Source organism: Oryx dammah, unplaced genomic scaffold, assembly GCF_014754425.2.
Source record: "Oryx dammah isolate SB20612 unplaced genomic scaffold, SCBI_Odam_1.1 HiC_scaffold_15, whole genome shotgun sequence".
In the NCBI taxonomy this organism is placed as follows: domain Eukaryota; kingdom Metazoa; phylum Chordata; class Mammalia; order Artiodactyla; family Bovidae; genus Oryx; species Oryx dammah.
The window spans coordinates 38,548,186-38,560,334 of NW_024070199.1; the positions used below are offsets into that span (position 1 = coordinate 38,548,186).

General features: G+C 61.3%; 2 protein-coding genes across 4 annotated transcripts in view; both read right to left on the bottom strand.

Annotated features, from left to right (window-relative positions):
• LOC120874542 overlaps positions 1–3,110 on the bottom strand; it is a 4,644-nt gene extending 1,534 nt beyond the window's left edge. Inside the window, exon 1 of the mRNA XM_040255986.1 lies at positions 48–3,110. Coding sequence (XP_040111920.1) covers positions 48–554 — 507 coding nt within the window. The 5' untranslated portion in view covers positions 555–3,110. The remainder of the gene's footprint in view (positions 1–47) is intronic.
• SYT7 (synaptotagmin 7) overlaps positions 1–12,149 on the bottom strand; it is a 63,020-nt gene that overhangs the window by 16,518 nt on the left and 34,353 nt on the right. Inside the window, exons 5-7 of one of the 3 annotated variants that reach the window (XM_040255985.1) lie at positions 10,948–11,175; positions 7,220–7,588; positions 3,188–3,310 (exon numbers count right to left, since the gene is read on the bottom strand). The exons of 1 other annotated variant lie outside the window; for it this stretch is intronic. In XM_040255985.1, the coding sequence (XP_040111919.1) occupies positions 3,188–3,310; positions 7,220–7,588; positions 10,948–11,175 (720 nt within the window). Of the gene's footprint in view, positions 1–3,187; positions 3,311–7,219; positions 7,772–10,947; positions 11,176–12,149 lie in introns of those variants that run through there. One more of the 3 variants, XM_040255983.1, reaches the window with a different exon arrangement.

Genomic DNA, 12,149 nt, shown 5'->3' on the forward strand with positions numbered 1-12,149 from the left:
TGGAGAGGTAAAGTCAGGTTAAAAATAGAGTGGGAGAGGAGGAGAGAGCCAAGATTGACTGCTGAAGGTATGAGAAAGTCGGAATTATTCTGGCCACACCACAGCACCAGCACAGCTGCCAAGCAGCCTGGGAAAAGATGGTCAGCGCCACTGAAGCTATCGGAGGTCACAGGACAGAGAGAGACAGAGAGACGAGGCACAGAGGCAGAGGGAGAGGCGGAGGGGCCCGGCCCGGCCCAGGGCCATCCCTGTGAGGAGCAGATGGGAGGAAGGAGACAGGGAGGGAGGGAGAGAAGCCGAGAAAGGTTAGTTGGACACGAGTGAAGAGGCTGCAGGGTGGACAAGGGGACAAGGAGCGAGGCGGCCGAGAGGAGAGGCAGAGAGGAGGCGGGGACACACACCGGGACGGAGGAAGCATGGTGGCTTCGGAGCCGGGGGCAGTGATGGGGTGGCCAGGTCCCGCCCTGCCCCCCACCCCACTCTGGGGGGGGTGGGGCCATGGTGGAAACCATTTGGATCCCGAGGAGCGATGGTGAGAGGGACGGACAGGGCATGAGGCATGCATGGGTGCAGGGCAGCAGGTGAGGTGGGCCGGGCGAGCAGGGCGTGGGAGCCAGGGGCAGCCGTGGCCTCCTTCCCTCCCCCTCTCGGGCCCAGGAGCAGTCTGCATCTCTTGGGGCTCCAGCGCTGAGGCCTAGGGGTCTGGGGGGTCCTGGATGGGTGGGGCTTCAGGGCCACCAAGAACTGTGGGAGTGGGGGGCAGTGACTTGCTAAATGCACCTTGCTTGGGACCTGGAGTGGCCACGCCTCCTCCTAGGGCTCTTGTTTCCTGGGAACCTGCGGCTAACAGACCTGGGGGGCTGGATGCTCTCCCCAGCAACAGCTGAGGGCCACCCATCTGCTACTCTGGAGACACCCGGCCAAGGGGTCAGCTGGGTGGAGAAGGGGGCACTGGGAGTAGAGGGCAAACCCTGGACATGGAGGCAGAAGCTGAGGAGGAAAGGAACAGCTGACCCAAGCTCACCGTTACAAGGTCCGTGTGGCCAGGAGCCCAGAGGGGTGGGCCCTAAAGTGCCCGGTGCCGGAGGGTGATGCCAATGCCAAGCTTGGAGGAGGGGAGAGTGCCGGGCAGGAAGCACCCTAGCAGTGGCTCATCACCCGAGAAAGACCCCAACAGCCACGAGAAATGAGCTTCTGGGATGGAGTAGGCGTGACTGGGTGGGAATGGCCTGGGTCCACTCAGAAAGTCAGGCTGGGTGGGGGCGAGGGCACAGGGCCCCCACCTCCACACCCACCTTTCCCAGAAAGTCAGGGGACGACTGAGGCAATGATCAGAAGGGATGAGTGTGTTAAAATATGGAGTGAGACCTGAGTGGCAAGGAGGTTAAAAATAGGCGGTAGGTGAAAATGGAGCCAGTTAATTAACACATGGGTGATATGAAATCTCGTTTCCAGCCTGCATCTGCTCCCTCACGCTTCACACCTTTGTCGGCCAGGAGCTCGGGCTCTTAGCAAGGCTTTCAGAGGGCTTCAGCTCCTGTGGGCCCCTAGCCCTCTCCCCCACCGCCCTCTGGCTGGCCTGCGGGAAGCCGGGACTCCGGTGGTTCCAGTGGCCTGGAGGTGGCAGACTCGGCCCCTCCCGCATCCCAGGACCTGGGCTCAGGGTGTGACACCACTTGTGCCCGTGAGTGGAAGAGCTGGTCCCATGCTCCCCTCCCACTCTCTGATCACTTGCGGCTTTGCCCACCAGACATGCAACTGTGAACTTGGGATGGGACGAACATAGGAGGGTTGGGTTTCCAGAAGCCACTGCAGAGACAGGCAAGTCGGCTAACTCGGCCTGTCCTCCCCTCCTGCACAGGCCCCCAGCAGCAGCCTGGGACAGTCCCTCCTGCACCTTCCGGGCTCTTAGTGAGTGAGGGTCAGGGTCCCTGCCTGGCGGACAGGCTCTGACCCGTGCCTCAACCCAAGGGGCTACTCCCTCACTAGAGGCTTAGCACCTCCGAGCTGGAAGGGGTCACCCTGTCCAACCCCTCACTTGACAGACGAGGAATCAGAGGCCAGAGAAGGGCTGTGACTTGCCCAACGTCTCAAAACCAGAGCTAGAAGGAGGCGGCCTGGCTGCCAGGCCACACAACTCTCCTGTAGGCCTTTGGGCTGATGAAAAGTACAACCCGATCAAGGGGATGGGTCCTCCGCCCGCAATTACAGGTATGTACCTGACCCAGCCCAAGGCAAGGGGGGTGGTGGCGGCCAGACCAGGAGCAGGGTCATCCCACCTTAGTGATGCTGCCTGAACCCTGGGTCCCTTGACCTTTGCCCGTCCCCTTCCCCATGAGGGTGCTCCGCTCCCTCCTTGAGATGAGGGTGTCAGATGACACTTCCTTTGGCTCCTGATGACCAGGGCAACGGATGGTTAAATGCCCAGCCCTCTGCTCAGCTCATGCTGGGGCCACGCAGGCAACTCCTGAAGGCCAGCTGCAGGGCTCCCAGTGACAGAGGGCCCGACCAGCCCCTGCCACCTGCTCTCATTCCCCACCCACTCCTGTTCCCTCCTCCTGGTACCTCAGGCTCAGGGGGGGCTGCCTTTCTGGTTCTTTCTGATCCCTGGGCCTTTCTTAGACCCCAGATCTTCCCTGCCAGGGCCTCCTCTTCCATCAGCCCTGAGCAGCCGGGTCACATCTCTGCAGGGGTGGGGTGTGTGTGTGTGTGTGTGTGTGCGTGACCATCACCCCAGGGGGACCTCCAGGCAAAAGGGAGGTTGAGGTGGCGGGGATGAGGGAAAACAGGCTGACGCCCCCTCCCTAACATCCCGGCCGCCCACCAACCACCGGAGAAACTGGGATTTCTGGGTCGGGTGGGACAGAAATGAAAGATGAGGGGGCAGCAGAGGGGAGCCAAGCAGGAAGATGGGGCCGAAATGCTGGCTTGCTCCGGGCGAGAGCAGGCAGGCCCGGGGAGCAGGCTTGATCCAGAATGGTCCCAGGACAGCCACACTGGCCTCAGGCCCAAGGGACACCACCAGCATGGCCGGTGTGAGGGTGCCAGCTGGGGAGGGGCCGTCCTCCCGCTCCAGCATCCGCAGAAGGTGCCGCTGCCTCGTCCAGCAGCCGGGGGTCGAGGCTGGCAGCCTCTCCACGCCTCCTTCTCTGCCACGGCCGCCGCAGGCCCTCGCCTGTGCTCGTACCTCTTGTCCCCCTGAGCGTTCTGGTTCTGCTGGGTTCCTGGGTTTTGCAGGTCAGGGATATTGGCAAAGTCATCCTGTTCCGAAAGCCCTAAGACCAAGGATAGCACCACCATCCGGCCTTCCCTGCCCAGGGTGGGGGGGCGAGGTGGGCAGCCCACCAGCCGGGGGAGAGGAGGAGGAGGCCCCGTGGGGCGGCGGGGGGCAGGGAGGGGGAGGAGAGAGAGACAGAGACAAAGAGAGAGAAGAAAACAGCGTAAGAAACTGGGCCTGCAGAAGAGAAACCAAACTTCAGCACTGTCAACAGTTGTAGAGCAGAGGAGGGGAGAAGGCGGTGACGGGGCGGTGGGGAAGGGAGGGGAATGGAGTGGAGGTGTGTGCAGCCTGAGACCCAGCTCACCACCAGGGAGGGGCTGGGTAGAGGCATGTGGCTGGGATGCCCCAAGAAAACCCGTGGGGAAGGCTAGGAGGAGTGGAGTCCAGGCCCGGGGACACAGTCCATATCCAAGGTTCATTCATCTCTGGCTGAACAAAGGCCAGAGGCTACTCAGACCACCTGGGCCCCTGGGAGAAGGTGGGGGGAGGCCCTCTGCTGCCATCTTGCTTGGGGACCCTGCGGGCAGGGGTTTGGGCTTCCAGGCAGGAAGTTCTTAGAAAGCTTGGAAACCCAGAGGACGCTGCCTCCAGTGAAGTCCCTCATCAAGACATCCCTGGGTCCTGGTCACCAGGAGGCAGGTCTGGGGGGCTCCCTCCCAGGTCCTTAGAGACTCGGCCCATTGGAGGAGAATGTTAGACTCTTCTGGCACATGGTGGACTGGCCATCCTGCACCTTCTTCTGGGTCCCCCTTCCTGGAGATCTGGGGAATAGCCACCAAGGCTCTGGGGTCCAGTTCAGGGGCCTTTCCTTGGAGAATCAGTCCAGAAGGCGCCAAGGGGCAAAGAGAGACAGAGAAAGACAGAAAGTGCAGGAAGCTGGCAAGGTCTGTAGAGGGCCTGGCAGGACTCGAAGGACCTGTGTCCACAGTCAGGGTGGTCTGGAGGAATCCTGCCCTGAGGAAGTCTTGGTTCAGATGGCCCAGGAATCATCATGTGGGCAGCAGCGTGGGGCCAGAGGTCAAGGGGTGACGTCTTCCAGGCCAGCTTCTCTCAGAGAACTGCTGGGCGGTTGTGGGGCTGCCTGCACTTTCCAGGGGTGAAAAGTGCCCCTCTAGGCCATCGCAGTTTGTGGGTGTTTTCTGGGTGCTTGGCTGAGCTCCCCCAGCTTTGGCTTCTCAACTGAACACAGGGAGAGCGATTTTCAGAAGCAGCAGGCATGCCACCAAAGGAAAGATGGCCAGCCTGATGGGACATCCCAGAGGGTGGGACTCCTGGGCCAGGAGGTCTCCCGCTTCAACCACCGTCCAAGAGCGCGAAGAGGTTGGTCTCCCTGGAGAGCTCCTGGAGAGGTCGTCAAAAAGGCGAGTGAGAAATGACGACAGAGGGGAAGGGGCGGGGGTCTCAGAAAACGGGGGAAGGCCGTGGGGTCCAGAGCCAATGGATGCTGACTTCTCTGTCTTTGCATCTTTGTCCTGGGCACAGCTGCTCCAGGCTGACACCTGCACACACCGGCATCTAACTTTCCGAAAGAACGCCCCCTTTCCTCAGGACGAATTCTCGTTTTTCCTTTCTTCCCTGCCCACCAGTACTGTTTCACAGTTGGTAAAATTCCATTTGACTGCCTGGAAGCTGGTTGTGCTGGGGGAAGTCAAACCCAACAAAAACAACATGTTTTTCCCTAGTTAATGCATTTTTCAGATACTCCTTTTGCTCTTCTTAAAAACAAAACGGCTGCTCTGCACAAGTTCCTGATTTGTCATTCTCCATGGCATCGCAGGCCGCAGGGGCACGAGTGAAGGGCAAGAGGAAGGGGAGAAGCTGGCGGTGTTGAGGGGAGTGGTCACATCCTGCAAGCAGGAGAAATGCCTTCTCCCTGCACGAGGGAGTGGGATTTGGGGGGTCCTGGTTAGCCTTCTCACCCTGACTCTCTGTGTGGGCCCCCAGCATTTGTGGTGAGAGAAGGATGTCAGAAGCACGCTAGCTGAACTGTGAGAGGGGTCAGGGGCTGGCAAGCTACAGCTGGTGGCCTGTTTTGTGCAGCCCACAAGCTAAGAATGGTTTGTACATTTTAAAAATATTGTTTTTTTTTCTTAAATGTGATCGAGACCATGTGTCCCTCAGAGCCTAAATTATTTATAAATCTGGTCCTTTAGAGAAAAAGTTTGCAGACCCCTGCTGTGAGGGACTACAAGTGGAGGAGGTGGGGGACTGGGGTGAGCTCTGGGGCTGGCCGGCCGGTGAGGGGCGAAAACACCGCAGTGGGCAGAAGAAGCACTGATGCTGGCATGAGAGTGATGCTCATCAAATCCTGGCCAGCTAGAGAGCGGGTGGGTAGGGGAGGGGGTACCAGAGGTCTTCCTGAGGCTGGCTGCTTTCTTCCTGGAGCCTGGGCATGGCCCCTGCTCCCACGTGACAGCTACAGAATGGGAGGCAGGGTGATGGCTGTGCAGATGGCTGTCTGCAGTTGGGAGGAGCAGAGGGGTGCAGGGTTCCCGCCGGCTCTCCGTTCTGCTCAAGCCACAGCAGAACCGATTCCCTCACTCTTCCAATCCACGCCAGTGCCACAGCACCCGCCCCAGGACAAACCGCCCTTCTGCAGGCCAGGAGGCTCTGTCGGCTATCTTGTTTCAGGCCGGCGTCCAGCTGAATTCCTGACGGTCCTTGGGTGGGGAAGAGGCCCAGCAGATGCGCTGCCTAGTTTGGCCAAGTAGAGTCACAGGCGGCATGGCATGTTCCTGCCTGGCCGGGGCCAAGGGTATGGGAAGCTGGTGCAGGGGGGTGTCTTCTGTTGGGCTGCTCCTCCCAGGGGTAGCACTCCTGACTGCCTTTCGGGCTGAGGTCTCAGCTGGAGGCATGAGCTCTGAAGGATGCTCAGAATCCTCACATTTTGCCAGTGAGCCGGGCCTTCACCTTGGCCTTCCCCTTCCTCCTCCCTTTCTCCTCTCCCAGGCTTAGTGTGCTGGTTTCCTGCTCCATGAAAAGTGCTCCCAGGAAAAGACCTGGGTGTTGAGAATAATCCCCAGAGCCTGGAAGGAAGGTCACGTTAGGCCAGAGGAAGGAGGTGATGTCAGGGACTGAAGCCCAGGCTGACCCCGGGCTCGGAGAGTGAGTGTAGATGCCCAGAGGGACACTGGGCAGAGGGCACCCTGGGTGGGGCCCTGCCAGTGCGGGAGGGGCAAGCGGGCACACTGCAGGGGGTGGGTGAGGGACACATCCAGCGGAGGGGAATGGTTAAGGCCAGATACCGCCGGGATGTTGTTACCTTTCTGACCTGTGCACTTCGAAAAAGCCTCTGATTCAGTGATGTTTTCTAAAGCTTTGGGGGAACGTTTTGAGGTTTGTCCTCAGGGAATGAGTGGGTCATGGTGGGAGCCAGGGAGGGAAGTGGAGGGCAGGTGGCTATGGAAGGTCGTCGGAGGGACAGAGGAGGGACAGAGGACAGGGCCCTGGGCAGGGACAGGGGAAGTGGGAGGCAGGGAGGGAGGAAGTGCAGGGCCGGAAGATGAGCAGAGTCGGGTTACAGGGACGGGAGGAGGTGAGGCCTGGGCGTGGGAGTGAAGGAGACCAGGTTTAGGAGGAGAGGAGGAGAGAGGTGACAGGGAGGCCAGGAGAGCCAGGCCTGGCCAGAAGGGGAGAGACAGATCTGGGGACCTCAGTAGCATCCCCTAGTGTCTCCACTGGCTTTGGGGGCCTCGGGGGAAGGGGCTGGGGTCCTCAGGGGGTGGCTCAGATACAAGTCCTTCCGTGGGAAGGGGGGAGCTTCAGGGATGAGCCACAAGCCACAAGAGGCTGGGGAGAGGGTGCCCGAGTCTGCCGGGCACCCTGCCTTGGAGACGGAGGGGTAAGCGTGGTTCAGAGCCAGCTGCTCCAAAGGAGACGGGGAGGAAAAGAGGCTGGGTCAGGGAGGTGGGGGCCAGGCTGCTCAAGCAGGGCACTTACAGGAAGGATTTCATGTCCAAGCCTCGGTTTCGAATCTGCCCCACCACGTGGTCCCAGCTGCCCGGGTTGGAGCGGCTGCGGCCGCCGGCCGGCCGGTACTTGGAGCCGGCCGAGGAGCCCTGCCGTGCCTGGCCCCGGCCGTGGGCCCGGGGGTTGGGGCCGGGCACCGAGGCCACGTGGGCCTGCAGCTGGCCCAGGCTCTGGCTGGTGGTGGGCTGGCTGGGCTGCCGGCCCCGCTGGTGCTGGCTCAGCGGCTGCTGCAGGCTCTGCTGCCGCGTCAGGGTGCGGGGTCGCTGGCATTTCGGCTCTCCCGTGGAGCTGGGGATAGATTCAAGGGTAGTGGCCGTGGACAGGGTGGAGTCCTCGAAACTTGGGGCGGGTGGAGGAGAGGAGAGAAAGGAGAAGCAGGTGAAGGGATCACAGTGGAGGAGAAAGACGCCTAGGGCCAGGACGAGGAGGCCCCAGTGCCGGGCGCGCTCTGCCGGAATACCTCGCCGGGCCTCCATCCGGGCTGTCACCGCTGCCGTCGCCACCAACTCACCCGGGAGGCCGCCGCCAGGCCCCGCGCCCACCCAGAGGCCCCCAGGGCGGCCCGCCCAGCCCCCCACCCCGGCCCTGGCTCAGCTAGTGCCCGATACCTCCTGTCTGAGCCGGCCTCTGTGCTGGTCTGAGTGGGCCGCGGAGCTGTGCCGCTGGCCGCGTGGTGAAGGCGGGTCCCAGGGCCCTGTGGCTGCCTGTCCTGCTGGAGCGGGAGGGGGTGGAGGGAGCTGGGCCACCCCCTCCTGCCATCTCACGGGGGACCCCAAGAAAGTCCGCCTCTGTGCTCTAAGTGCTACAGGCCTTTGGAGACACCAGGAAATCCAGGCCAGCGTGGAGCTGGCCTAGTAACATGTGGTGAGTCAGGAGCAGCCAACAGTTGTCCTGCTTTGTCCTCGGAGGCTGGGGCGTGTCCCGGGCCTCCAGGGCCTCTGCCCTCTGGCCGGTGCTCCCTCAGGGTTCGGGCTCTGGCATGGAGAACCCTTCTGGGGTTCCTTGTTTCCGAGGCTTAGTTTCCTTTCCCAGTATCTTGGGAATGACTCCCAGTTGAAGGAGGGGACTCAGGGAACCACTTGGCCGGCTGCTTGGCAGAACTCAGATTACCCAAGTTCTGACAAAGAACAGGGTAATTATCCTGTCCTCTATGCATCTGCGATAGGGCACCCACCTCATGGGCCACCAGCATTTCTGAAACACACTGGGAACAAGACATGGCTCATCAGAGGCAGTCTGGGGTCAGAGAGACCCAGGGTTCAGGCCCCATCTCTGCCGCTTCCTCACTGAGGGACTTTTGGAAAAGGAGGCAACCTCTCAGTTTACTCATCTGTAAAATGGGGTAAAAATTCCGAGCTGCCTCCATCACAGGGTTGCCATGGGGACCTAATGAGGTCAGGCCCAGGGAAATATGCTACTAGTCCTTGCTCGCTTGCCAGGGGAAGCTACAGATGTCTCAGGAAATGGAGGCAGAAGGAGGTCTCAGAGACCACTGGCCTCCTCTGGTAATCTGTCTGCTTTGTCTCCTGGCCAGAGCTCTCAGCACCTGCAGGGCCAGAGCCTCAGGGGGCCCACCCTCCTTGTCTTCTGTCCCTTCCCTCCGTCTTCCATTCAGTCGTCCAGGGCAGGGGTTAGCAAATTATGGCCTGTGGGCCAAATATGGTTCACCACTTGTTTTCATAAATAAAGTTTTACTGGAATGCAACCACTGGCATTCATTTACATGTCTATGGCGGCTTTGGGGCTGAGTACCTGACTTGCAAAGCCTATTTCCTATCAGATCTCTTAGAGAGATAGCTTGCCACCTCCTGGTCTGGGGCCACAGGGCAGATGGGACACCCTCCTCCTCCGCCCAAGCTGCCCTAGGGAGGCCCCGGGGCCCCTGGAGCCACGTTCACCACGACCAGACAGTCTGGCTCACCCCCTGAGCCCACCCTGGGAACCAAAAGGACAACAGTTAGGCTGCCCCTGTGGGCTGAGAGAGAGAAAGCGAGAAGAGGGAGAGCAAAAGAGGGACAGAAAGTCAGAGAAGAATAAAGAGAGAAAGTAAGAAAAAGAAGAGAGAGAAAGAAAGAAAGGACAGAAAGGAAGGAAGAAAGAGAAAAGCAAAATATGGCTTCAGCTGGGGTCTTGGCAGGGGTGGCAGCCTTGCCTGGCTCAGGCCTGGCATCAGGGCAACCCCCAGGGGCAGGCCCTGGCCTGGCTGGCCTGGTGGGCTCATACTCCCTGGGGGCAGGCTGAGGAGCGGGGAGGCCGGCACCGGGGCGGCCACCTCCTCCTGCTCCTCTCTGACCTCATTTTGGTTTTCTATCACATCCAGAATTAGTTCAATTTACAACCTCTCAGTCACAGGGAAACTAAAATCGGTTTCTCCAGGCCTGGAGCCAGCGGAGGGCATGGAGGCCTCAGCCAGCCCAGAGTCTGTGGCCAGAGTAACTCGGTGAGGGTGGGGCGCTGGGCCTGGCTCTTTGAAGGACGGTGGGGCTTCCCTCTGGGGCCTTCCTGAGGCTCCACGTCAGGGGGCACATCGGCTGGTGCGCCTTCAGGGCAATGAGCAAACGAGGTCTCAGTGTGGTGGTCCTCAGTGGTCCCATTGGCGGGAACCACAGGTTTGCTGAAGAGAACCGGCCTGGCCACCAAGAAGGGGTCAGGGCTGTTGGCCTTCTAAATGAGAGGGTCCTGCATTAGCTGGGAATGAGGCAGTTCTAAAAGCCGAAAATGGAACCTACGTCCCAGTAGGTGAGAATGGTCATAGTTCAAAGGATTTAGAGCTTGGGAGGCTTAGCTGTGGGGAAATGGAAGGTTCTAAGAGCCCAGATGAGAATAAGGCTGCCCCATGGGGGGAGGAAGGAACTTAATATCTGCAGAGAATAGAGGCTCACCCTATGCCTGTTGCTCCCAGGGAGGGACTAGACTGACTGTTTGGCCAGCTCAGAAGTTATTAAAAGGGAAACGGCTCTTCTGTCTGACATCCAGACCACCCTCGTCAGAAAAGTTAGCTGGGGGCTCAACAACCCAACCTCCAAGAACATCCAGTCCCAATAGCTGAGAGCGGGACAGGTCACCGACCAAGACCGGGACAGTCAATGGGGATAAGCCAATAGGGACCTCCCAGCTGCTCACAGTGGACCCAAGGAACAGACGGTGTCATGATGCAAGCAAGACTGGGACAAGCCAATGGAGTCACCTGATGGTCAAGATGAAATGGCTCGACCTCTGGGTCTAGAGCTTTGTGCTGGTTGCAAGAGGGAAGGCCCGGTGGCAGATGAGCGGCAGAAAGCAGGCTGAGGCTGGGCCAGCTCCCCAGGGATGGCTGGTCCAGTGGCTAACAGCTGTGGCCTGGTGCCCATGGAGGTCGAGATGGGGCAGCCAGTCAAAGAGGATGGGATGACTCAAGGACTGAAATGAAGCTGCCCTGGGGGCAGAAAATGAAATGACCTGGTCACTGGCAAAGAGAGAAACGGATGGGGGTGGCAACTGGAGGCTGAGATGCATGGTGCATGGCTGAGTCAGTCGTGCCGGGTGGCAAGGGCGATGAGAGTTTTGTGACGGGATGGGATGAGCCAGGGGCCGAGGACGGCACCTCTGGGGGCAGCAGCGGGCATGCCAGGGGTCCCGCTGTCCACACTGGCAGGGGGCGGGGTGTGAGAGGGCAGGCCTGAGCTCACGGCTCCGGCGGCCGTGGGGCCATCACTCACTTGGACAAGTTGAGCTTCCCGGCGGCCAGGTGGCTCTGCACCGTCCGCCAGCGGCCTCTCCCCGCCGCCTTGCCACCGCTGCCCGGCTCGCTGGGGGCAGCCCCGCCGCTTCTCAAGGCGTCCTCTCCGGGTGGCGGCGCCGCTGCCGGCTTCTCCCCCAGCCGGCCTTCCCGCTCCACCGCCAGCCCCGCCGCGGCAGCCACTTTGGCGCCCGCCAGGAGGGTGCCACTGGACGTACCATGAGGCAGCCGGGCCAGAGGGGCAACCGGGGGTGGCGGTGGGGGAGAGGGCAGGCCACACGTGGGGGTGGGGGCGGGGTGGGGTCAGAGGAGGAGAAACAACGACAGATAAAAGGAAGAAAGAGGCAGTGAGAGAGGAGGAGGACAGAGAGACGGACAGACAAGAGACAGAGAGAGAGAGAGAGACGTCAGCACTGCAAGTGGGTCACCGGCGGAGCCTGCAGAGAGGAGAGAGGGGACGGGGCGGGCTGGGGGTCGGAGAACAACGCACCACGACAACGGAGGGGGGCCCCTCCCCACCGCCTGGGGCCGGGGCGGCGGGGGTGGGGGAGGGCAGCCACCTCCAAGTCTATCCCACAGGACAACGAAGGGTTAACGACGGAGGAAGAGCGGGCTGTCCAGGCCAGGAGGCCCCAAGGCAGGGAGAGAGAGAAAGCCGTGTTAGTCAGAGTTCATCACCACCACCACCATCACCGCCACCACCTCCACGAGAGACCACCGCCACCAACCGGAGCAGCCAGGGCAGCAGCACACAGCAGGGAGGAAACGCGAGCCACACCGAGAGGGGATCCAAAGAAACGAACGGGCAACCCCGTCCTGGCTGCGCAGAGGGCGTGGGGGCCGCGGGGACCAGCTGGGGGCGGGCCACACCGAGAGGGGGTCCAAAGAAACGAACGGGCAACCCCGTCCTGGCTGCACAGAGGGCGTGGGGGCCGCGGGGACCAGCTGGGGGCGGGTGACACCGAGAGGGAGATCCAAAAAGAATGAACAGGCAACCCCGTCCTGACTGCACAGAGGGCGTGGGGGCCCGCGGGGAGCAGCTGGGGGCTGGGTGTGGCTGCGGCGTGGGGTGGGGGCGCTCCTGGTGGCTGGCCCTGGGGGAGGGGACGGGAGGGGGCAGGCAGGCGAGGGTGGGGGGCAGGAGGGGTTGCTCGTCTCCATGGCCGGCCTGCCCATGGGCTG